This window comes from Sorex araneus, chromosome 2 (genome assembly GCF_027595985.1).
Source record: "Sorex araneus isolate mSorAra2 chromosome 2, mSorAra2.pri, whole genome shotgun sequence".
NCBI classification, from domain to species: Eukaryota; Metazoa; Chordata; class Mammalia; order Eulipotyphla; family Soricidae; genus Sorex; species Sorex araneus.
Window position 1 is genome coordinate 201,399,715 of NC_073303.1, and position 23,527 is coordinate 201,423,241.

Sequence of the window (23,527 nt, forward strand, 5' to 3'; positions counted from 1 at the left end):
CAGTGCTCAGGGATTACTCCTGGGCCTGTGCTCCAGCTTCTCCCCCTGCAGGGTTTTCGGGGACCCTCTGTGGTACCGGGGATCTAACCAGGGTCAGCCACATGCGAGGCAAGCGCTCTACCCACTGCGCTGTCTCCCTAGCCCCCTTCCAGGAAAGTTTAGAGCAAAAAAAGTATCTCTTACAGGAGACGGAAGCAGAAGTTTAGCAGCTCGACCGAGGCCGAGCCAGGTTTGCTCCCAGCGCCCCATAGAGTCCCCTGAGCCCGGCAGGAATGATGCCTGAGTGCAGAGCCGGGAGTCACTCCTGAGCACCACCAGATGTGCCCCAGCCCCAGTAAAGGACTGGAGGGATAGCTCAGCGGGTGGGGCGTCTGCCTTGCACGAAGCCGACCCAGGTTTTATACTTCTGTCCCTCTCGGAGAGCCCGGCAAGCTACCGAGAGTATCCCGCCCGCATGGCAGAGCCTGGCAAGCTCCCTGTGGCGTATTCGATATGCCAAACACAGTCACAACAAGTCTCACCATGGAGACGTTACTGCTGCCCTCTCAAGAACATCAATAAGCAACGAGACGACTATGCTACAGTGCTACAATAATAAGAAAAAAATTTCTTGTAGGAAAGGGTTAAGAGAAGCTTGTGCTGAGTGAGGTCCACCAAAGGAGAAAGGCAGACACAGAAGGACCCCCCTCCCCCAGTGGGATATAAAGAAATAGAGACAAGGAACCACAAAAGCCGAAGACAACAGAACCTGAGAACTTGTCCACAGACCTGAGCTTGCCACGGGGGCGGGGGGGGGGTGCGCGGGGGGCAGGACTGGAAAGAGGGGCCACAGGCAGCGGGGGAGGGAAGCCGACACCCGGGGGGAGGGGGGCTTGTAATGCTGTGCCCAGAAAACCTATGATTGCAAAACTTGGTGCCTCAAGGAAAATTTAAAAAATAAAGAGTTTCCCTCTATTCGTGGAGTTTCACGACTTCTGTATTAAAACAGATAGAGCTATGTTCTTTGCCTGAAGAACGACTGGTCTCTTGATATGAATGTACGACAAGTTTAGCACTCATGACAGGTAGATGTTATGTACAGACTACACACACACACACACACACACACACACACACACACACACACACAACATGATTTGTAGGAAATGCAGAAACCTGACCCCAGGATGGGAATAGAGTAAGGAAGAACAAGGCCACCCTCCCCGGGGCTCGCAGGGCCGAGAGCGAGGTCGTGCCAGCGGCTGTGTGTTGAGCGCAGGGCCGAGACTCACTGGGAGCCGTGGAGCCGGGCTGGAGGGCGCCGAGGACAAACCCCCACAGGATGCGGGCGGTTCACCACACTCCACTAGCACCCACGGGGCCAAGGGGGCTCTTACACAGGAGCTGGGGGGCAGGGCCCGGGGGAAAGGCAGAGACGCCAACTCCGGCCTACCTCACTGCAGCCCGGCCTCCCGCCCACCTTCCCTTCTTTCTTTCCAACCTCCCATCTTCCTTTCCCTTCCATCCTTCTTCATCCTCCTATCATGCTCCCTTCTCCATCTTAGTTCCTTTCTTCCCTATTTCCATCCTTCCTTCTATTCCTGTACTTCCTGTAATTCTTCCTTCCTTCTAATCTTCCTTCTTTCCTTACTTCTGGTATTTTCTCTGTCCTTTCTTCCCTTCATCATTCTTTCTATCCTTTCTTCCTTCCATCCTTTCTTCCATCCATCCATGCATCATTTCTTCCTTCTACTTCTACCGTCTCTTCCGTCCTTGCCCTCTCTCTCTTTCTTTTTCTCTGCCTTTCTGTTCTGTATCATATCTTTCTGGGGCTTGGGGGTGGGGAGCCCTCACCCAGCAGTTCTCAGAGCTTACTCATGGCTCTGTACTCAGGGATAACTCCTGCTGGGCTCAGGGGATGTGGTGCTAAGAATGCAACCCAGACGGACTGTGTGCCAGGCAAACATCTTACCCACTATCCTATCTTTCTGGCTGCTTCAATCTTTTTTTTTCTTTTTGGGTCGCACCCAGTGATGCACAGGGGTTACTCCTGGCTCTGCACTCAGGAATTACTCCTGGCGGTGCTTGGGGGACCATATGGGATGCTGGGGATCAAATCTGGGTTGGCCGTGTGCAAGGCAAACACCCTACCCGCTGTGCTATTGCTCCAACCCCTGCTTCAATCTTTTTTAAGATAGAAACAATTTCAAATCCAAGAGAGTTCATCATATCGTGTGTGTGTGTGTGTGTGTGTGTGTGTGCGACCCCCTGACATCCCAGACATCATGACCATCCTGAAATGGATAAATGCATCATTGCTCTCTCCATACTCGAATACTTTCACTAATTTCTAGCAACGGTCTAACTCCCTTCGTGTTTTGAAGGCGAACATAAATACGAGCAGGTTTGCTTTGGGCACTCTGCGTTTTCAAGATGCGGCCAAGTCGGTCCGTTCCAGCATACTGGGACAGCCCCCAGTTTACATACAGAAGTCTCGTGTGTCTCTCGTCCTGTGCACTCCTGAAGACCCTGGAGAATCTAGGGCCCTGGGGTCCTTCGGGAGGACAGTAACATCCCTGGGCCCGAGTCTTGGACACAGGGATACTCACAGGATTCAGCAGACAGGAACCCGCCCTGGGCATCAGCACCACCCACGCCCCAGTGCTGCCACCCAGCAGCCAAGTTTCTACCAAACTCCTCTCCTCAGGGCCCTGATACTCAACGCGCGGTCTAGGGTGACCCTTAAAAACACAGGAGACAGGAAAGGGGCTACGGCCCTGGCCTGGCATGCGGCTGAGTTTGGTTTGATGCCAGGCACTGCCCGTGTCCTCCAAGCATTGTCTGGTGCACCCCCGGACACCCCCAAGACGCACCAGGATGGCTGGCCTCTCCCCCAGACCACAGGTCCCAAGCAGCCAGTCCCCAGGTCCTTGCACTATACCTTGGTTGGCTGAGAATGACTAAGGGGGTTCGGACCTGAGCACAGCTTGCTAGGTTTCCCACCTCCCCCGCCAAGGAGAAAAGCGGCTCATGGTGACACGCCCCCCTGGCCTGAGCGGGCTCTGCCCCTCCTGCAGAGCTCTTGGGAGCACTGGCCTCCGGGAGAACCCCAAAGTGGCATTGCTGGGACAAGGGCAGGGGTGTGTGAGGCAAGACTGACGGGGGGGGGGGGTTGGCAGAGGGTGGGGGCTGCTCCTACACAGACACTCAGGGTGGCTACACAGACACGTTCTTGCTCAAACTCAGTCCCTGTGAACAGAGAAGGACCCCAGAGGACTTTTACTAGCATTCAAAGACTCTGTGTGTGTGTGTGTGCGTGTGTGTGTGTGTGTGTGTGTGTGTGTGTGTGCGCGCGTGTGCGTGTGCGTGTGCACTGACCTCTGGGAGTTGCCTACCCTCTGCCCACCACACATGCTTTCAGGGTACCATGATCAAAATTCCAAACTGCTTCATAATGGTCCTTCATCTCCCCTCCCTCCCTCCCTCCCTCCCTCCCTCCCTCCCTCCTTCCCTCCTTTCCTCCCTTCCTTCCTCTCTCCCTCCCTCTCTCCCTCCTTCCTCTCTCTCTCTCTCTCTCTCTCTCTCTCTCTCTCTCTCTCTCTCTCTCTCTCTCTCTCCCTCCTACTCTTTTCTTTCTCTCTGACTTTTGAGCCACACCTATCAGTGTTCAGGGCTTACTCCTAAATTCTGCACTCAGAGATCACTTTTGGAGGTACTCTGGGGACTACGTGGGGTGCTGGGATCTAAACAGGGTCAGTGCATGCAAGGCAAGCACCCTGCTCACTGCACCATCTCTCCGGCCCTCTTTCCTTTCCTTTTGTCAGGTTTTGCCTTTAAACAAAACAGGAGGGCTGGAGAGACAGCACCGCAGGTCGGGTGCTTGCCTTGCAGGGAGTCATCCCAGGACTGATGCCAAGCCTCTCTAGGGTCCCCGAGACCCACCCAAAGTGGTCTCTGAGCACAGAGCCAGGAGTAAGCCCTGAGCACTGCTAGGTGCCCAAACAAACAAACAACCAATAAATAAAACAAAGAGCCTTACAAATTAAAAATTAGACAAGACAGTAAGATTATTGGGCAGAGTGTAGCTACTTTCAGGACACTGGCTTATTCTGACGATGAAATTTCTTCTCTCAGAACTAGATGCTCCGGAGAAACAAGACTGCAGAGGAATCACTAGACTGAGACTGACGTTTCGTTTTTATGCAGGGGCAGGTGGAGGGGACTCACACTGTGGCCTGACTTCTACCTCTGTGCTCAGGCGTGACCCCTGGCAGTGCCGGAGTCAAACCTGGGTCGGATGCATATAAGGCAAGTACCTTCACCTGTCTACCTATCTCTCTGCCCCACGTGCCATGTCCAAGAGGAGAAACAGCGCCTGACTCGGGAAACAGGGAGCTAACAAAGGAACTCGCTTTGCCTAGGACCCCGGGGTGCGTCTTCCCTTAGCCAAGGCTGTCCTGACTCTGAGTCTTCCTTTGGGGGATCCTGATCAAGACTCCAGCCTCTGATTCTGGGACCACGGCAGAACCATTCCCACCTCCCTCTGACCCTCTCCCATGGCGGGGGCCAAAGGAGCGTGACCACAATCTTTGCTCACAACTCATCGGCAATGGATTTCAAATGTCTTAAAACAAATATTGTGCATCGGCTCTGAACTAAAAATTCCACTTCTAGAAATTTATCCCAAGGAAATAAAAGAGGATGTGCGCAATGATTTATTTTCAAGGATGTTCTTTGTAGTGTTGTTTATAAAAGCCAAACACTGGAAACACCCTAAATGTCCAGCAGAAAGATTATGAGCTGTAATGGTACATTGAGGAATGTTCCAGAGATATCTGGAGACTGAAGATCACCCTGCCTAATCTATTTGTCCATGTGGAGAAAGCGTTTAAAGTAAATCCAATCAACAAGTCTGAAAATGTTATTCCAGAATCAGATGTTGCATGGAAATATAAGCCCATGCAGGAGAAGGAATTTGGAGGGCCATGCAGATTTTGATTTTTATTTATTTAGAAAGAAATAAATAGAAACTGGGCTGGAGCGATAGCACAGCGGGTAGGGCGTTTGCCTTGCACGCGCCCGACCCGGGTTCGAATCCCAGCATCCCATATGGTCCCCTGAGCACCGCCAGGGGTAATTCCTGAGTGAAGAGCCAGGAGTAACCCCTGTGCATCGCCAGGTGTGACCCAAAAACCAAAAAAAAAAAAAAAAGAAAGAAATAGAAACTTTCCTTAGAAAACTACTGATATATATATGTATATATATACATATATATATATATTTTGCTTTTTGGGTCACACCTGGCAATGCACAGGGGTTGTTTCTGGCTCTGCACTCAGGAATTACTCCTGGCGGTGCTCAGAGGACCATATGGGATGCTGGGAATCGAACTCAAGTTGGCCGCATGCAAGGCAAATGCCCTACCTGCTGTACTGTTGCTCCAGCCCCACTACTGAAATCTTGATATGTAAATAAGAGCATCATACACACCAAACGGGTGCTAATTTCAGAAAAGATAATAAAGTTTTTATGTTTCTTCTTTGCTGACCTATAACTAATTTTGTTTTGTTTTAGTCTGATTTGGGGGCCACACCTGTCTGTGCTCAGGACTTACTCCTGGCTCTGTGCTCCTGGCAGGGCTCAGGGGACGCAGCCACGGTCAGCTGTGTACAAGACAAGCACATTAGCCTCTGTGCCCTCTCACTGGCCCTGTAAATTTATTTTTACAATCAACGCGTAGTACTTGGGTTAAAAATTATTTAAAACAAAATTATTCTCAGGACTGGAGCAGGTAAGGTGCTTGCCTTGCACGTGCTGACCCAGGTGTAATCCCTGGCACCCCACATGGCCCCTTGAGCATCCCCAGGCGTGAACCCTCGGCACAGAGCAAGGAGTAATCCCTGAGCACTGTGGGCGTGGCCCCCAAAATCAAAGGCCCACAAAATGGGGGGAAAAATATTCTCTCCGATCTTTCAAAATCAAAAGGTCTGACTCACAGAGGAGCCTAAGGAAATGGTATGTATATACTCATAAATATTTGTGTGTTTATACATCACAATTTGTGTAATTAAAACTGTTTGGGGCCGGAGCGATAGCACAGCGGATAGGAGGCTTGCCAGCATGCAACTGACCCGGGTTCAATTCCCAGCATCCCATGTGGTCCCCCGAGCACGCCAGGAGTGATTCCTGAGTGCAGAGCCAGGAGTAATCCCTGTTCATCGCCAGGTGTCTCTCTCTCTCTCTCACACACACACACACACACACACACACACACACACACACACACACACGAAAAAAAGTATAAGCCTGTATAAGACTGTTTAAGTCTATGAATCTATAAGTTCCTATGAAGTAAACATCTTGAAGGGCATGCTATTTTTAAATACTGTCTGTATGTTTAAAATATATGAAAATAACATATACTTTTTTCTTTGTATGTTGGCTATTTGGAGCCCCTGACTGTGCTCGGGAATGACTCTGTGCAGTGCTCCAGGGATGGCTCTGTGCAGTGCTCCAGGGATGGCTCTGTGCAGTGCTCCAGGGATGGCTCTGTACAGTGCTCCAGGAATGGCTCTGTGCAGTGCTCCAGGAATGGCTCTGTACAGTGCTCCAGGGATGGCTCTGTGCAGTGCTCCAGGGATGGCTCTGTGCAGTGCTCCAGGGATGGCTCTGTGCAGTGCTCCAGGGATGGCTCTGTACAGTGCTCCAGGGATGGCTCTGTGCAGTGCTCCAGGGATGGCTCTGTGCAGTACTCCAGGGATGGCTCTGTGCAGTGCTCCAGGGATGGCTCTGTACAGTGCTCCAGGAATGGCTCCGTGCAATGCTCCAGGTTCCAGATGTGGTGCCAGGGACCACATGCCTGGCACTGAACCAGGATCAGCCCCATGCAAAGCAGATGCCTCAGCCCTGTCCCATTTCTCTGGCCCCCTCGACCTGCCTCCTGTATAATGCGTTCTCTCTCAGAGACAGACGTGTTGAAACTTCCGTTTTCACACAGCCGGTCCATAACAAGGGCTTCCTCTGTGACAACTGAGAGCCCAGCAGCTCCCGCACACCCGCCTGGGAGTTGCTCTCCAGCCTCCAGCCAAGGGACTTAACACTCCACCCGCGTGAGGGAAGCCACCCTCTCCAACCTGCTGGGGGCACCGGGCCCCCAACCCTGCAGCAGGAGGGGAAGCGAAACAAACTCCCCTCTCGGGTCCCCTGGGCCGAGCGGAGGTGTGGCGCAGAGGTGTGATTCCGGAGCTGCCACCCGACCCAAATCCAGGGGCAGAATGCGGGGGCCCGAGTGAGGCCTTCGCCGGGACGGGAACTAAACTACGCATGTCGCATGCCGGGCTCTGGGCTCTGCCAGCACTCGGAGCGGCCGGGCAGGGGCGTGCTGAGAGTTTCCCCCGCGAAGCCCCGTGAACACAAACCGCCTCCCAGAAGGAAACCTGCTCCCAAGTAGGACCCGGCGTCCAGCAAGCGTCCCTGGAAGGGCCCGTCAGAGAGGAGTGTCCTGAGCTGGCAGGAGAAGCCCTTTCCTTTAGGGAGTGGCCTGACCCCAGAGTCACAGCGGCCTGGAAAAACTGATGAGTGGGAGAGGAGAGATGCAGTGGGCCCCTGTAGAGAGCTGAAGGGGCCCCGGGCCCCAGGCCAGGAGATGAAGGTGGGCCCGCTGCAGCAGAGCGGGAGTATTTTACAAAGCAGGTCGAACTTTATGATCTGGGAATTTCAAGAGCCCTTGATAATGCCTGAAGAATCCCAAAAATGTATTAAATGACATCAAAGCCGGCACCCAACACAAAAGCTTTACTTCAGAGCCTGGCTACTCACAGGCAGTGCTGCTGGCATCAAAGTTGAGATGTAAATGCTAACCTCTTTGGAATTTGTTTACTTTTTTGGTGGGTAATTAAGTGAAATGTTAAGAGAATGGAAAAGTAAATGAGATAATGTATGGGGAAGCAGCTCTGCCAACAATAACACATCAGGACAAGGGTCTGTACTGCAAACGCTGCTAAAAAGAAATCAACAATCTATTATCACAGGCAGCCTCTTCCTTGAAGCTGGGAAGTCTGATTTATCACTGTATTTTAAGAAGCCTTTGGAGGTGCTGCTGTCAGATGAATCACGGGCCACTAAAGATAAGTTGTTTTGTTTTCGGCCCTCCAGTCCGATTGTTTGGAAAACATCTGTGTCATCATTCTACATTTCACAGACATCAAAATGGACCGTGAACACCCCCCTGCCCCAACACACATACACAACGCTACAGGAAAAAAGAGAAAAGGAAGCCAGCTCTCTCTGAAGACTCTTATGTGTATCTTAGACTACCTGGTTAACACTCAAAAGTTTTTACAAATGCTCCAGCTACTTCAGGAAACAGGAATAAAAATGAAAGTGAAGCAATAGTTCTGGAGTTTCGTTATTTAATGGTGTGTGTGTTGTGTGTGTGTGTGTTTGTGTGTGTAGTGCGTGTGAGGGGGCGAGGGAGGGCGTGTGTGGTGTGTGTATGTGTGTGTAGTGCATGTCGGGGGCTGGGGGGCAGTGTGTGGTATGTAGGGTGTGTGTGTGTGTGTGTGTGTGTGTGTGTGTGTGTGTGTGTGTGTTAGGAGGGGCAGTTGGCAGCAGCTGGGAAGAAGGTTCAACATTTTTAAATCCGGCCCTGGAATTGGGTTTTCACCTAGTAAATTTCCACTGCCACCAGGAAAGAATTCAGTATCTATTCAAACCAGGCAAAGAATACTGCATGGCTGGAGATACACCACACCTTCATGAGACTAAGTATTTCATAAGCGGAAAAAAAGTTTCCTCCTATGAAATCCCTCAAGACATGCAGTTTTAGAAGAAACATCAGTTTGAGAACGGTCTGTAAAGGTGAAAAAAGCAAAGGAGACCCAAAATCACCGTCCCAGAGACCCTCACTTCCCCTGAACGTGGTCAGGTACAAGTTGAGTTTCCAGACATAAGAATCAAAAGCTTTTTTTTTTTCATAACCAACTTTGGCTGTGAAAAAAAAAAAAAAACAAACAAAAACCTCGCGCCAACTCACATCAAGTGTACCTGCAAGCCACATCCTCATTCTAAGAGCCTTTATTTATAATCCCGGGCGAGAAAGCTAGCCAGTTCACTGCCCAGGGCGCTCCAAAGCCTCAGATGGAAACTGAACATTGCGCCTCTTCCTGCAGACGGACTTGACCTTTACAAAGCAGGCCCGACGGAGCGGGCTAGATGTGAGTTTGAATTTGAATTCCTCCCGAACAGAAACTGAATTTCAAATAAAGGGCCTGTGCTCAAGACTGTTCCTGAAACTTTTCATTCCTCACGAATCCCTGGGTCTCGGGTCTTGCTCTGAGAATGATTGGTTTCTAATTTTATGGCACTGTGCCACTAAATGAGCTCCTTGTTTTGTGGCTAACATAAAACGTGGTATTTATTACCGGTTATTTCTGTTCCATTTTTTTTTTTTTGTGGCCTACGACAAGGACAGTGTCAGCCATTGTAACTATTTCCTGAGTCCTTAGAAAGAATGCACATTCTCGAACGGTTGGGTGTTGGTTTATACAAATAACCTTTAGACAAAAATTGGTCATAGGCATGTGACATTTTATGTCACTGGTCTATCAGATGGTGAGAAAGGAAAATTAAACTCTCATGGAATAGATCTCTCTATTTCTCCTTACGGTTCTTTATTTCAAAGCTATGCTACAAGGTGCATTTCTTTTCCTTTACATTTTTTATTTAATTAAAGAACTGTGATTTATAGTTATTGATAGTTGAGTCTTAAGCATACACTATTCCAGCACCAATCCCACAACTAGTGTCAACTTCCCTCCACCATGTCCCCAAGCCCCCTCCTGCACTCCCACACACCCCGTTCACCTTGACAGGGACATTTGAAAGTTTGGTGGTTGCAACTTAGATCTCATGCTTTCAGTGTTGTTCATCCATGCTTTGGATATATATGGGGGTATGTCTCATGACTCCTGCTCAATCTTCTGCCGTTTATTAAATCTCTGAAGTTAGTTCACAACATTGAAGCTTCGATATTAAGTATTTTCACATGCACAAAGTTTTTTTCTTTCTTCATGGTCTCTAATGCCTTCTACTAACTTGGTTGCTTTTTTTCCTGGTTTTGGATCAAACCTAGTTATGGCCAAGGTTTTTTGGGTTTTTTTTTTATATCATACATATTTACAGAATCAAGTAGATAAAATCAGATTCACATTAGTGAAAAATCTCTGCAAAATGTCTTTGAAAAGCAAAACAAGACTGCCTCAACAATTCTTATCCTCCTGAATGATATGGGCTATAAAAATAAAGCAGTGTGTTTATTAAACTAGATCACCTGTCTTTTTCACAGATACTCCCACCTACAGTCTGAAAGAGGTAGATTTTTCTGCAATGCGTGAGAATTGGATTGTGATAACCAGGTGTAATAAAAGCAGTTGCATACATAACTAAACTACATACTGGTCTGAAGACCAAGCAATGACCCACAACTCGGAGAATGGAATGGCTCATTACCTAAGACCTGACTTGAGTCTTCGGGGTCTACTGACCCTAGAAACACACGCACTGCATGATGGTACAACAAGGTGTAACTTAAGTGAAATTTGACAGTCATTTTTACCTGGCAGGGCTCAGGGCACCATACGTGGTGTTGGGGGTGTCTACCATGCATGATGCAGTGCCCCACCTGCTGTACGTGCTCTCAAGCCTCTATTTCTATTTTTCACCAGCTTCATTGCTCTCACCCTCTCCCTAAGTTACTCCTTTGGCTCAGACGTTTCTATAAATAATACACAACTGATTTTTGGAGTATCTTTCCGCTATAATTTATAAGAAGGCAGGAATACCCTGAACATTTGCATGGATGAATTATAAAGCTTGGGTGAATTACTCGTTTAAAGACACGACTGAAAAGCCTCGTGGCTTTACCAAGGTACTGCGGGTCCGTGGCAAAGACAGAACAGTCCAGAGTCCAGCAAAACCCATCCTGGATGTCCCTCTGAGCTCCCCCTGGACACTCCCTCCTTCTGGGTGTGTGGCTGAGAATCTGCTGCCTGCCTCAGTACTTTCAGGCTCTCCACTCTGTTCCTTAGCTGCGCGGGTTCTGCCGGCTTCCACGACAGAATCAGTGCAGGTGATTCACTCTACTTTTTTCCATCAATTTTGGGGGAAAATCTACTAAATGGCTTTTTAATGATTTCACCTTCTTTATTTTCTCTTGAGCTTGCAGCGGCATCTGCATAGGACATTATCCAGAGTCTTCCCAAACTGTTGACTCCTTTCATATTGTTCATCTCTAAGGCACTGGGTTGTCCTCTGAGAGATGAGCTCCTGCTTTTTTTAAATTCACTTGCTGAAAATTCAAGAGAGTCATGTAAACCTTCCACTGGATTCTTAAAAATATGGCTTTCGTGTGTGTGTGTGTGTGTGTGTGTGTGTGTGTGTGTTTCTAGACTTCTTCAAAAGAATTCTTGCTTTTCCATAGTATTTTATTTCTTCCTTTGTGACTTTCTTGTTGCACTTGTGTGTAGTCATTTTAAATCACGCGATATCCTCTATCTCTAGTATAGCTTCAAGATTTAATCATGTCTGCTGTTTCCCTGGAATCTTATTCTTATAGATAAACAGTTTCTTCCTGTTGTTGTTTTTGCTTTTGTCATTGGAGATTGTAGTTTTTTTTCGAAGTGCTTACCTGCAGGAAGCCTGAAGGCTCTGTTTCAAGACTTGAACCTTGAAAGCTTGGTTTTTACGATTTACAGAGATAAAAACACACAAGGAAATCATGATTTGTTCCGCTGAAAGTCTCTCTTCCTGCCTGGCTTTTCCTTCTTTGCCCCCTTTTAAATGTTCACACCCCCAGCCCTCCTCTCGCCTCGATTATTTGAGTCCCTGGACACTCCATCTCGGCCCCAAATTCTAACTCTAACATGCTTGATGCATTTCTTCATGGGTGGCGGCAGTCTGGTATCACGAAGAGACGTAACGCATCAGAAATGCACTGACTCGCCGCTCCAGAGGCTGGAGTCTGAATCAAGGGTCGGCAGGACCAGGATCTCCGCCCCTGCGACTCTGGATTGATTCCTTCCTTCCTCTCCTAGTTTCTGGAGGGGATCTTGTCATCAGTGCTCCATAGCTTACAAAGACCTCACTCTAATCAGTACATCATCTTCCCATGTCTCTCCCATCAGCCTTCCTCTGGGTATTTGTGTCCAAATGTCCCTTTGCACGGGACATGAGCTGGTCTCTTAGACACACCCCCATGACTTCATCTTGACTGGATTCCATCTGGGTACTCCATTTCCAAAAAAGGTCACACTTTAGAGAATGTGTGTGTGTGTGTGTGTGTGTGTGTGTGTGTGTGACTCATCTGCGTGCCTGTGTATGAGCACATATATACATGAAGACCAAAAATGAAAATGCAGAATCAGCTACGAGTCATCTCACAAACACTCTAAGCTCTCTGAGTGACAAACACCTTTGCTCTCAACACAGAGCCTACACACCTATTGTATAATTACATGAACAGATATACGAGAGAGATGAGTTCTGTTTCTTTAAGGCACCCTAAATACTACAAATCTGAACTAAGATTATCAAGAAGACTCAGGGATCTGCAACTCTGTGGCTCTGTTTCCCACTGACTCCATCTGAACATCCGTGATTCCATAAATGCACTTTACTGACCTCTGCACACAGGCCTGGGGCTTGCTGCTTTGCCGGGGCACTGGGAAACGCAAAAGAAGTCATCAACTCCCTACTCTTTCCCTCCAATCGAACAGACAGACTGGAAGGAACCAACTGCCGTGGCAGTCAGACAGAGCGAGTCAGGCCTGGAGGGTGCATCTGCTTTTCTCTCACCGGTGAGGTGTCTGAAAGCCTGGCTTAGCCATCTCCGCTGAGAGGAGGAGCTGGGGAAGCCAAGTGATCTCAGAGAACGCGACATGCTGCCTTTACAGCAGAGTGTAGCAGCACAGGCCGGGGGCTGCTCTCTGAGGCTCTCTCTGGGCTTAGCCCAGGTTCCTAGACACAGGCTGGAGCCGTGGGTTGCTTAAATAGGGATGGGAAGGTGGCCACATCTCCAGCCTCAGTGGACCCAACCTGGTAATCCCGGGAGCTTGCTTGAGGAACTCAGAGCTCTCCCCTGTAAACCATTTCTGAATAAGAATTTATTCTCCAAGCGATTCTGTTCATTCAGGCTCCCAGAGGAAGCTGAAGGTCATTCTGGGAGATTCACACGAGCGTCCCAGCCCCAATCTGCTGCCAGACAGCGAAGGTATTCCAGCATTTGTCATCGCCTCAGGGCTGGTTCCCAAATACCTATTTGACCTGAGGATGGGCTCCAGGTTTATCAGAAGGTTGGTTCACAGGCCTATCAAGTGCTCTGTGGGATTAAATGCCATGGCCACATTGAAGGAAGTCAGTGGCAGAACATGTGATTTGAAACAGAACAAAGAGTGATATGGAAAGAATTCGTTGGTAAGATATAATGAGGGATGCACTTCAGCTGCCAGGGGATCAAAGGTGATGGAATCTGTTGAGGGAAGCCTGGAAGATGAAATCCCACCTAGACGGAGTTTGGAGAAATCTCCTAGAATGAGAATGATCAAAAGCAGAGAAGGAAACATCGCCCCAGCAGAGCGAACACCACGAGTGAAGACGTGGACAAGCGAACGTGGCACCAGAGCAGAGTGACGTGACTGACCGTCAAACGGACGGGACAGAGGAAGGTGGAAGAAGACGCAGGAGGATTGGACTCTCGTCACGAGGAGGACAGAAGAAGCTCTGTCAGACCAGCTGTGTCTCCGCTTACCCTCTCCCTCAAACGCTGCTCAACTGATTCACCCCTTCCCTCACGCTCTCTCCCACATATCACCATCTATGTCAGAGCAGGGGGCCTGATCTACTGACAGAATTTGCTCAACTTCTCCCTGATGATTAGCAGTAGAGTGACAGGTACTCAGTGACTCATTATTTGTGTACCTGTGACTCTACTGCACAGGTAGAGACCACAAACTGAGATGCTAGCCAGCATGCAAAGCCTGAGTAAGACTTAATACAAATTATTTCAGGAGGTGTGTTTTGGAGGGGTGCTCAAGTCACACAGAAGTTTTCACTCATGGCAAGGGGACAGAGCAATGGCTCTGCTTGTGAATGAGTAAATGAATGAATGAAAGAGAGAGGGCATAAAAAGAAAGGGGGAGAAGGGGATAAGAAAGAGAGAAAGAGTGAAGAAAGAGAAAAGAGGGAAGAAAGAAAGAGGAAAAAGGAAACAAAGAGGAAAGAAGAGAAAGAGAAAAAGAAAAGAAAGAAAGAGAAGAGAGGAAGGAAGGAAGGAAGGAAGGAAGGAAGGAAGGAAGGAAGGAAGGAAGGAAGGAAGGAAGGAAGGAAGGAAGGAAGGAAGGAAGAAGGAAGGAAGGAAGGAAGGAGAGAGGGAGGGAGGGGAAAGAAAAAGAAAGGAAGAAAGAAAGAAAGAAAGAAAGAAAGAAAGAAAGAAAGAAAGAAAGAAAGAAAGAAAGAAAGAAAGAAAGAAAGAAAGAAAGAAAGAAAGAAAGAAAGAAAGAAAGAAAGAAAGAAAGAAAGAAAGAAAGAAAGCCTGCCCAGGAACAAGATGAACTCTTAAGAGAGTTGTGATTACCAGAGTTTTGAGTTTTGGTTACCAAATGTGTGGGTGCTCAAGGTAGACACTGAAAGCATAAACACTGACAGTTTTGACAGATGCCATACTCCACTACCCATTTTAGGGAATGAAAACAGGAAAAACAAAGTCTTTCGAAACTCTCCCCTGCTAAAGCCTGCGGGACTGTTGCGTTCAGGTCAGAATTTTGCAACGTTTAAGAAAAGTAGATGAAGACGGTGCCTTCCTCTTTGTCCCAGCCCTCGTTAGCACATTACTCAAACATTCTCTGGAATCCAAAGTCACCAGGCATTTGGAAGCAGAGATCGCATGGCTGAGAGACAGCCCCATGGTAGATGTTCTAGACTCTGAAGCTAAAGTTCTCTGGCACAAAGGGATCCAGTTAGTCGGGGGAATCCAACACATTAAATCATGGATCTTGGTACGTGGTTCGGTGAGGCAGGATTGCAAACACTCACACTGTAGGTTGTGCCTATACTGGTTGGGATTTTCCTGTAAATCCCTTGGCATGTGGCCTTTACATACTGCTCTGCTCCAATTAGTGCCAGAACCTTAAGATGCACTTTAAGAGAGATAAAGTTCCTTCCCACTGAATGGGTGATACATCACTAAAGCATTTTTGAGTAGCAGTGTAACTATTGGTCACTTCCGTCTTTCCTATTTGCCCCACTCCCCTGTTCTAAAAGCAATTTACCATGTCTTACTTATTAATAATAAGTAAAATTTATTTGGTGTCCTTTATCTAGAAGAGCTTCTAATAAAGTTCTAATTCTGCATGGACCTTATCAATGTCAAATGCTCAGTGCCAAGCCCAGCTGCAGAAAAAAATTGGAAATGTGCAATTTTTTTTGGGGGGGGGGTTACACCTGGCAATGCACAGGGGTTACTCCTGGCTCTGCACTCAGGAATTACTCCTGGCAGTGCTCAAGGGACCATATTGGATGCTGGGAATCAAACCCGGATTGGTCATGTGTAAGGCAAACACCCTCCCTGCTGTGCTATCAATCCAGCCCCAGGAAATGTGCAATTTTTATTTTATTTTATTTTATTTTATTTTATTTTTTGCTTTTTGGGTCACACCCAGCGATGCTCAGGGGTTACTCCTGGCTTTGCACTCAGGAATTACTCCTGGCGGTGCTTGGGGGACCATATGGGATGCCGGGGATCGAACCCGGGTCGGCCGCATGCAAGGCAAACGCCCTACCCGCTGTGCTATCGCTCCGGCCCTGTGCAATTTTTAAGTCATAGCTTTCCCAGATAATCCATATGCCTCATCCAGGGTTCTGGATATCCCTGGATATTCCAGGGTTCTGGAACATAAACAATTTTCAGACTGCCTCTAAATTAAGCTGAGAGATATTTACCCAGGTCACACTTCCTCTCCCCCACATATTGAGACTGATTTTGCTGAATGGCTCTTTAGATCTATTACAATGTAAGAAACAGCTCCAATTTTTGATATATAGACTTGATCTAGAGATATGCGCATCAGAGGAGCATAGAGAGGTGAAAGATAGGTGTAGGTGGAAAGAAAGAGAGAGAGAACTGGATTTGTGACGGATGGAAGGATAATTGGGCAGATGTGAACAGAGTTGGGCTGACAGATAAACGAAGAGCTGGACTGATGAGAGACATGCACGAGAGAATGGGTGCATGAATAAACAAAGGGTGGGTAGGCGGGTAGTTGTAAGATGCTCCAAGAGCTGGATTGAGGACAAATATATACATAGCTGGATGGCAGTTGGATGGATAAAGCACAAATGTTACTCTGGAACAACCAACTGTCCTCTTGCCAAGACAAAAGAGCTGCCCCAGTTGTGTAACAACTCAAACAGTTGAGTGTTTTTGTCTTCTCCTCCCATCCTCCTAAAAACAACCCAAACACCACCCTCTTCTCTAAATTCCCACAGAGGAGCCATCTTTCCTCTGCTGGTTTTCTTTCGTCTTTGGACATTAAATCCTGGAACTGATTGAGATCACTCCACCGCCCCGCCCTTTGCACAGTCTGTTGAAAACCTTGAAACCAAATAATGCCCAGCTCTTTGTACAGGATGCCTATATTTGTAGTTTGTAAATTGTGTGTGTGCCTGGGGGAAAGTCATCCCAGAAAGAGAGGGGAACATCAAGTAATATGTGATTGGAGATCCTGCGTGGGAAGGGAGATGCGTGCTGAAAGTAGACTAGAGATTAAACAGGATGACTACTCAATACCCCTATTTGGAACCACAACACCCAAAAGGGAAAGAGAGATATCAAATTGGAATGCCCCGCTACAGAGGCGGGTGGGGGGGATGGGACTGGGGCGGTGGGAGGGATACTGGGTTCATGGGTGGTGGAGAATGGACACTGGTGGAGGGATGGGTTCTTAAACATTGCATGAAGGAAAAACAAGCACGGAAGTATGTGAATCTGTACTGTACCCTCACTGTAACTCACTAATTAAAAAATAAAGAAAGAAAAATAAATAAATAAATAAATAAATAGAGAAATAAATAAATAAATAAAAATAAATTGTGTGCGTGCGTGTGTTTGAGTGTGTGTGCTTGTGTGTGTGTGTGTGTATGTGTGAATTTCGCTCCTGCTTTCGCTAACTCTATTAGTTCATACTTCAGTTTGTCCATTAACATCTGAACCTAATTCTATTGAGCTTATCTTGATTTTCTATATAAATTTGTAAACTTTCTAAAATCCATTCTGAAATTTAAAAGACAATGCAAATAAATTACACATATATTCACTAGAGACTATTGGCGAGTTTCTTTATAGAATAGGATAGTGACGTGGAGACTTGTGGACCCACTTCTCAAAACAGAATCCAAGACAGGAAGCCTATCTCACAATAGACACGTCCCCCAGCTCCTACTTTTATTCCTGTCAATCTGTACCCCACCATGTTTCTGGTCCTCCTCACTCAGAAAAAAATTAGGTCTAGGCCCCATAAACATTGATGTTCAGTTGCTTAACTCGTCGGAATTGTTTGTGGGCTTTTCCACATGGCTTTCTTGATGACTTGAATATCTGAATGTCAATCAATGCATTTAACCACGTGGAACTGCATGAACCAGACGGAGAACTCCGGTGTGAAGAATTATACCTCTGTGTGCAGCACACCCTTCCCTACAAATGGCCTAAATGAGTCGTCTGGATCCAAGTTTTAGGGCTAAAGGAATAGAGCCAGCAACTGACAGGCAGCACCTGCAACAACCTCACAGCACACTGGAAAAGTAACTGCATTGTTCAATGAAGCTGTTTATGTCTGTGTATGAGAGAGAGAGGGCGGGAGAGCAAGCACGTTCTGTGCATCTGTGTGAGCACACATACATGAAACTTGACCAATAACCGAAAGACTCACAACTTACAAAATTGGCCACAACTAGTTCTCTTACAAACACTATTAACCGAATAACTGCCTGCCTTGGTGTGAAGCAATGGAATGGGGGAACAGCTGAAGGTTTCTTCAGGGGATGAAATCTTGACTCAAAGCCAGAATATGGCCCAACCCGTGCCACCAGCCAACATTTAATGAGCACCTACTACAGACCAGAAATGCAGGGGGCTCTGATTTGATTAGAGTGGCCCTTTTTCTTCCCCGTGACACTATTTATCCTGCTTTCCAAGCATCTGGACAGCCAGAAGTCTGATCTTTGGGTGCCCGGGTGTGTGACTGCATGAAGAACCAGGGCAAGCAACACCGCACACGTTTCCTCAGGCTTATGCTGTCAGTTCAGGGAACTCAAGTCTTTGCCTAAACTGAGGAAATGATATTCTCAGAGAGGGAGGTGAGGAATAAGACAGGCTTGCTGAGTGTTCTCTGGGTTTCCGACCCGCTCTTCTCCCCATTCAGCAGCCCCGCCACCCTGAGTGGCACCCCAGACACCCCAGTTCCCCCCTCGCAGCCGACTCCACCTCCCACTCTCCAGCACGGGTCCAAGCAAGAGGCCTCCACAGTGAGTCAGCTGCTCTGAGCAGGCCAAGCAGCTGTCTTCTGAGTAAAGGCCAGCTGCTGTGGAAGGAACGCCAGGTGCAAGGGGTCCTCCCCATAACACACGCAACAGCCTTTGTGTTTAGGGGGAAGAGGGACACACCCAGGGGTGTTCAGGGATCACACCCGGCTCTGTGCTCAGGGACCCCCCTTGAGAATGACTGGGGGGGGGTCCACATGCAGTGCTGGGGATCAAAGTGCTTTAACCCCTGCACTATCTCCCTGGCCCCTCTGCTGCTGCCTTGAAATGGCCTGCAGCCTGCCTGCAGGGGACGCCCTGCCCTACTGACATTCCATCCATCCGGTTCATCAAAGCAGAGATTATCCAGGAGAGAGGGAGAAAATGAGAGGGGGGGAGAGGGAGAGGGAGAGGGAGAGAGAGAGAAGGAGAGTTGGAGGGGGAAAGGAAAGGGGGAGAGGGGGAGAGAGAGAGGGAAAGGAAGGAGAGCAAGGGAGAGAGAGGGAGAGAGAGAGGAGAGAGAAAGAGAGAGAGGGAGAGAGACAGAGAGGGAGAGAGAGGAAGAGAAGGGGAGACAGGAACGGAGAGAGGGAGGGAAAGAGAGGAGAGAGAGAAGGAGAGAGAGGGAGAGAGGAGAGAGAGGGAAAGAAGAGAGAGGGAGAGAGGGAGAGAATGAGAGGAGAGAGAGAGGAAGACAGAGGAGAGAGAGGGAGAGAAGGAGAGAGAGGGAGAGAAGAGAGAGAGGGAAAGAAGAGAGAGGGAGAGAGGGAGAGAATGAGAGGAGAGAGAGGAGGAGACAGAGGAGAGAGAGGGAGAGAAGAAGAGAGGGAGAGAAGGAGAGAGAGGGAGAGAGGGAGAGACAGGAACGGAGAGAGAGAGGGGAAAGAGAGGAGAGAGAGGAGGAGAGAGAGGGAGAGAGGGAGAGAGGAGAGAGAGGGAAAGAGGAGAGAGGGAGAGAGAGGAGAGAGGGAGAGAAAGAGGGAGAGAGAGGAGAGTTGGAGGGGGAAAGGAAAGGGGGAGAGGGGGAGAGAGAGAGGGAAAGGAAGAAGGAGAGCAAGGGAGAGAGAGGGAGAGAGAGGTAGGGAGAGAGAGGAGAGAGAAAGAGATGGAGGGAGGGAGACAGAGAGGGAGAGAGGGAAAGAGAGGGAGAGAGAAGGAAAGAGAGGGAGAGAGGGAAAGAGAGGAAAGAGAGAAGAAGAAAGAAGGAGAGAGGAGAGAGAGGGAAAGAGGAGAGAGAGGAGAGAGGGGAGAGAGGGAGAGAGGAAGAGAATGAGAGGAGAGAGAGGGAGACAGAGGAGAGAGAGGGAGAGGAGAGAGGGGGAGAGAGGGAGAGACAGGAACGGAGAAAGAAGGGGAAAGAGGAGAGAGAGAAGGAGAGAGGGAGAGAGGAGAGAGAGGGAGAGAGAGGGAAAGAGGAGAGAGAGGGAGAGAGAGGGAAAGGAGAGAGGGAGAGAGAGGAAGAGGGAGAGAGAGGGGAAGAGAGAGGGAGAAAGGGGGAGAGAGAAGGAGAGAGGGAGAGAAGGAGAGAGAGGAGAGAGAGGGAGAGAGAGGGAGAGAGGGGAGAGAGGGAGAGAGAGGGAGTGAGGAAAGAGAGAGATAGGAGAGAGAGGGAGGGAGAGAGAGGAGAGAGAGGGATAGGAGAGAGAGGGAGAGAGGGAGAGAGAGGGAGTGAGAGAGAGAGGGAGAGAGGGAGAGAGAGAGTGAGGAAAGAGGGATAGGAGAGAGAGGGAGGGAGAGAGAGGAGAGAGAGGGATAGGAGAGAGATGGAGAGAGGGAGAGAGGAAGAGAGGGGAGAGGCTCTATGCCAGGACACGGGTCATGTTTCATGCTGATTCTCTTATTTAGAAAGTGATAGAAGCTGGAAGGAGATAATTGTACATAGAAAAGCTGTCAGCGGAGTCTCCGACCTGGGCTGGCTCTGAACTTGGGAGCTTTCCTAATTCACACCTTTCATTGATTCCCTGATTCCCTGATTTCTCGGAGCAGTCCAGGGCAGGGGGTGGTGGGAGGGTCAGCTTGCATGCAGCCAGGGGGCATCACCTGGGTTTGACAGGCTCACACCCTCTTCCTGGTCTTCAGCATCTCTGTCCTGCCACTGGGGGAGGGAGTTAAGTCCCATGGAGGGGCAGGACGATCATGAAGGGATTCCCATACCTATCCCCTGTCATTCCCCGTGGTGAGGAAAGTAAAGAAAAGTAATGCAGAGAGGAGTGAGGCGTTTCGGGTGGGCGGGGAGGGAGTCTCCATGGGGTGGGCAGGGGGGTTGAGGGCATCCAAGCAAGGACATGGGTGCGCCCTGAGGCACGGCTGGGGGACAGCAGGTGAGGGGGGGCCCTGGGGCCCTGGCCAGGAGCTGGGGTACAGTCCTGCAGGGGCAGCGAGAGAACGGGGGAGCCGGGGAGCCCAGAGCCCTGACAGACTCTCCTCCCTCTCAGCACTCAGCCCCCAGAACCGTGTCCAGACACCCCAGGCCACCCTCGCCTCAGGATCTGGGGACCAGAGCCCGGCCCGCCTCCCCCTTTCTCAGGGAGGTGCCCAGCTGCCCCCTCAGACACCTCACACAGAGGGGTCTCCTGAGCCCATGAGCATGGCGGACGTCTTTTGTTGTTTTGGGGGCGCACATCCGCAAACCCATTCTTCCTGTTACCTTGAGCTTGCTAGACTAATACTCTGCACTTTTGTCCCCCTCAGAGGTCTTGCTCGCAGTTGTGTATAAGGTCGCATCTATGGGGAAGAACTCTGGGTATTGGGGGCCTCATAGGCTGGGCGGGGGTGTGGAATTGGCAATGATAAGGAGCTTCCAAGTCCTAGTTTTGCCATATTAGAAGCACTTTGTTTATTTGTTTATTTATTTATGTATGTGCTTTTTGGGTCACACTCGGCAATGCACAGAGGTGACTCCTGGCTCTGCACTCAGGAATTACTCCTGGTGGTGCTCAGGGGACCATATGGGATGCTGGGAATCGAACCCAGGTCAGCCACGTGCAAGGCAAACGCCCTCCCCACTGTGCTATCGCTCCAACCCCTGAAAGTACTTTTTAAAAGACTATCAGTGACTACAAATAATTCTTTACAAAAGAACATACTATTTAGCAGCAAAGACTCTCATGGATAGGGCAACATTTCTCCCTAGAAAGTGCTCTCTCTGTGCCAGGGAACTAGGACAGTGGGCCAGGCACTTGCTTCCATGTGGTCAGTATCGGTTTGAATCCTTGACACCATATACTGTCCCCCCACCAGCACTGCCAAGAGTGACCCGAGCACAGAGCAAGAAGTGAAGTCCTAGGATGTGAGGGATGTGGTGCCTACCCGCTGCCGACACGATAAAGAAGACACAGACCCAAAACTGACAAAACAGAGGCTCCATCTGAGGCAGCTACCTCTGCCTCGTGGTGTCTTCCTTTCCCTCTGCCTCTTTCTCTCTCCCACTCTCTGTTCTTTCCCCGTGTCTGCTTCCCTCCCTCCTCACCACACACACACACACACACACACACACACACACACACTCACACTCACACACACACTCACAGACACACACACTCACACACACTCACTCATACACTCACACACACTCTCACACACATACTCACACACTCACACATACTCACACACACTCACACACACACTCACATGCACACTCACACACTCACAAATACTCACACACTCACACATACTCACACACTCACACACTCACACACATTTATATACTCACACACACACACACTCCCTCTGGCTTCCTCTGATGTGCAGGGCACTGACGCTGGCCTGGGTGACCCCTGGGAGAGGGAGGCCTGCTTTGGGCACCCAGAGGAGGGGAGCTGTGAGGAGTTGTGAGTCTGACCTGCGGGGACGATGACCCTGCGCTCGTTCGTGGTCATGTTGGGGGGGGCCATGTGCTTGTCCTCCATGTAGCTGCCGTAGTTCATGCCCACCGTGTCCGGGCTGCCCACCATCTTCCCGCCTTTGGCCACGCTGCATTCATCAGGGGAGTTCCTGGGGAGAAGCAGACACACGCCACCGTTAGGCTGGGAAGCACGCCACCCCGCCAGGTACACGCCACCCCACTAGGTACACACCACCCCGTCAGGTACACGCCGCCCCGTCAGGTACACACAGGTACATGCCACCCCATCAGATAAATGCCACTCCATCTGGTACACGCTGCCCCGCCAGGTACACGCAGGTACATGCTGCCCTTTCATGTACATGCCTCCCTGTCAGGTACACACAGGTACATGCCACCCCATCAGATAAATGCCACTCCATCAGGTACACACCGCCCTATCAGGTACACACCGCCCAGTCAGGTACACACCGCCCTTGTCAGGTACATGCAGGTACACACGACCCTGTCAGGTATATGCTGCCCTGTCAGGTACACGCAGGAACACGCTGCCCTGTCACATGCACACCACCCTGTCAGATGCACATCACCGCTAGGCCCCAGGAAGCACGCTGCCACATCATCCAGCACATCTCAGAGAAAACCAGAGAAGCCAGGGAGGAGGAGCCAAGGAGGAGAGAGAGGGCGTGCAGTGAAGATGGTGCTGTCACGGCCAGGCCTTGTGTGTCCCTTCCACGCATGGTCATAGTGTGACACTGTAGACCGTCAGATCAGGACTACAGAAGGGCCTGGAGACTTCCGTTTCATCTCCTCAAACTCCACCCCACGCGCGATGTTTCACACTCTCGGAAATCACTACATCTCCTTTGGACCGCAGCCCAACGGCTAAGACCTTGAGGACAGGGGCTCCTGCCCCAAATGCACAGACCTCTCTGGGTCTCCCCCACTGCTTCTGGAGCCAACTAGTGAAGTCCTCTAACTGGACGCCCGGCCGAGACTTGACCTCCACGTCTGAGAGGTTCGGGACAGAGAGAGGCAAGAGAGCACTCTGGGCGGGAACTGAGATGGGCTGGAGAAAGTCACTCATGCACAAAGGCCACGGACAGGGTGTGGCCCGGAAGAGCTGACCACCAA

The 23,527-nt window shown here is 49.6% G+C and overlaps 1 protein-coding gene across 2 annotated transcripts in view; it reads right to left on the reverse strand.

Annotated features, from left to right (window-relative positions):
* The window catches only part of ERG (ETS transcription factor ERG), a 112,924-nt gene that overhangs the window by 24,275 nt on the left and 65,122 nt on the right, over window positions 1–23,527 (reverse strand). For both annotated transcript variants that reach the window (XM_055126910.1, XM_004615316.2), the window contains exon 3: window positions 22,391–22,542. In XM_055126910.1, coding sequence (XP_054982885.1) covers window positions 22,391–22,542 — 152 coding nt within the window. The remainder of the gene's footprint in view (window positions 1–22,390; window positions 22,543–23,527) is intronic.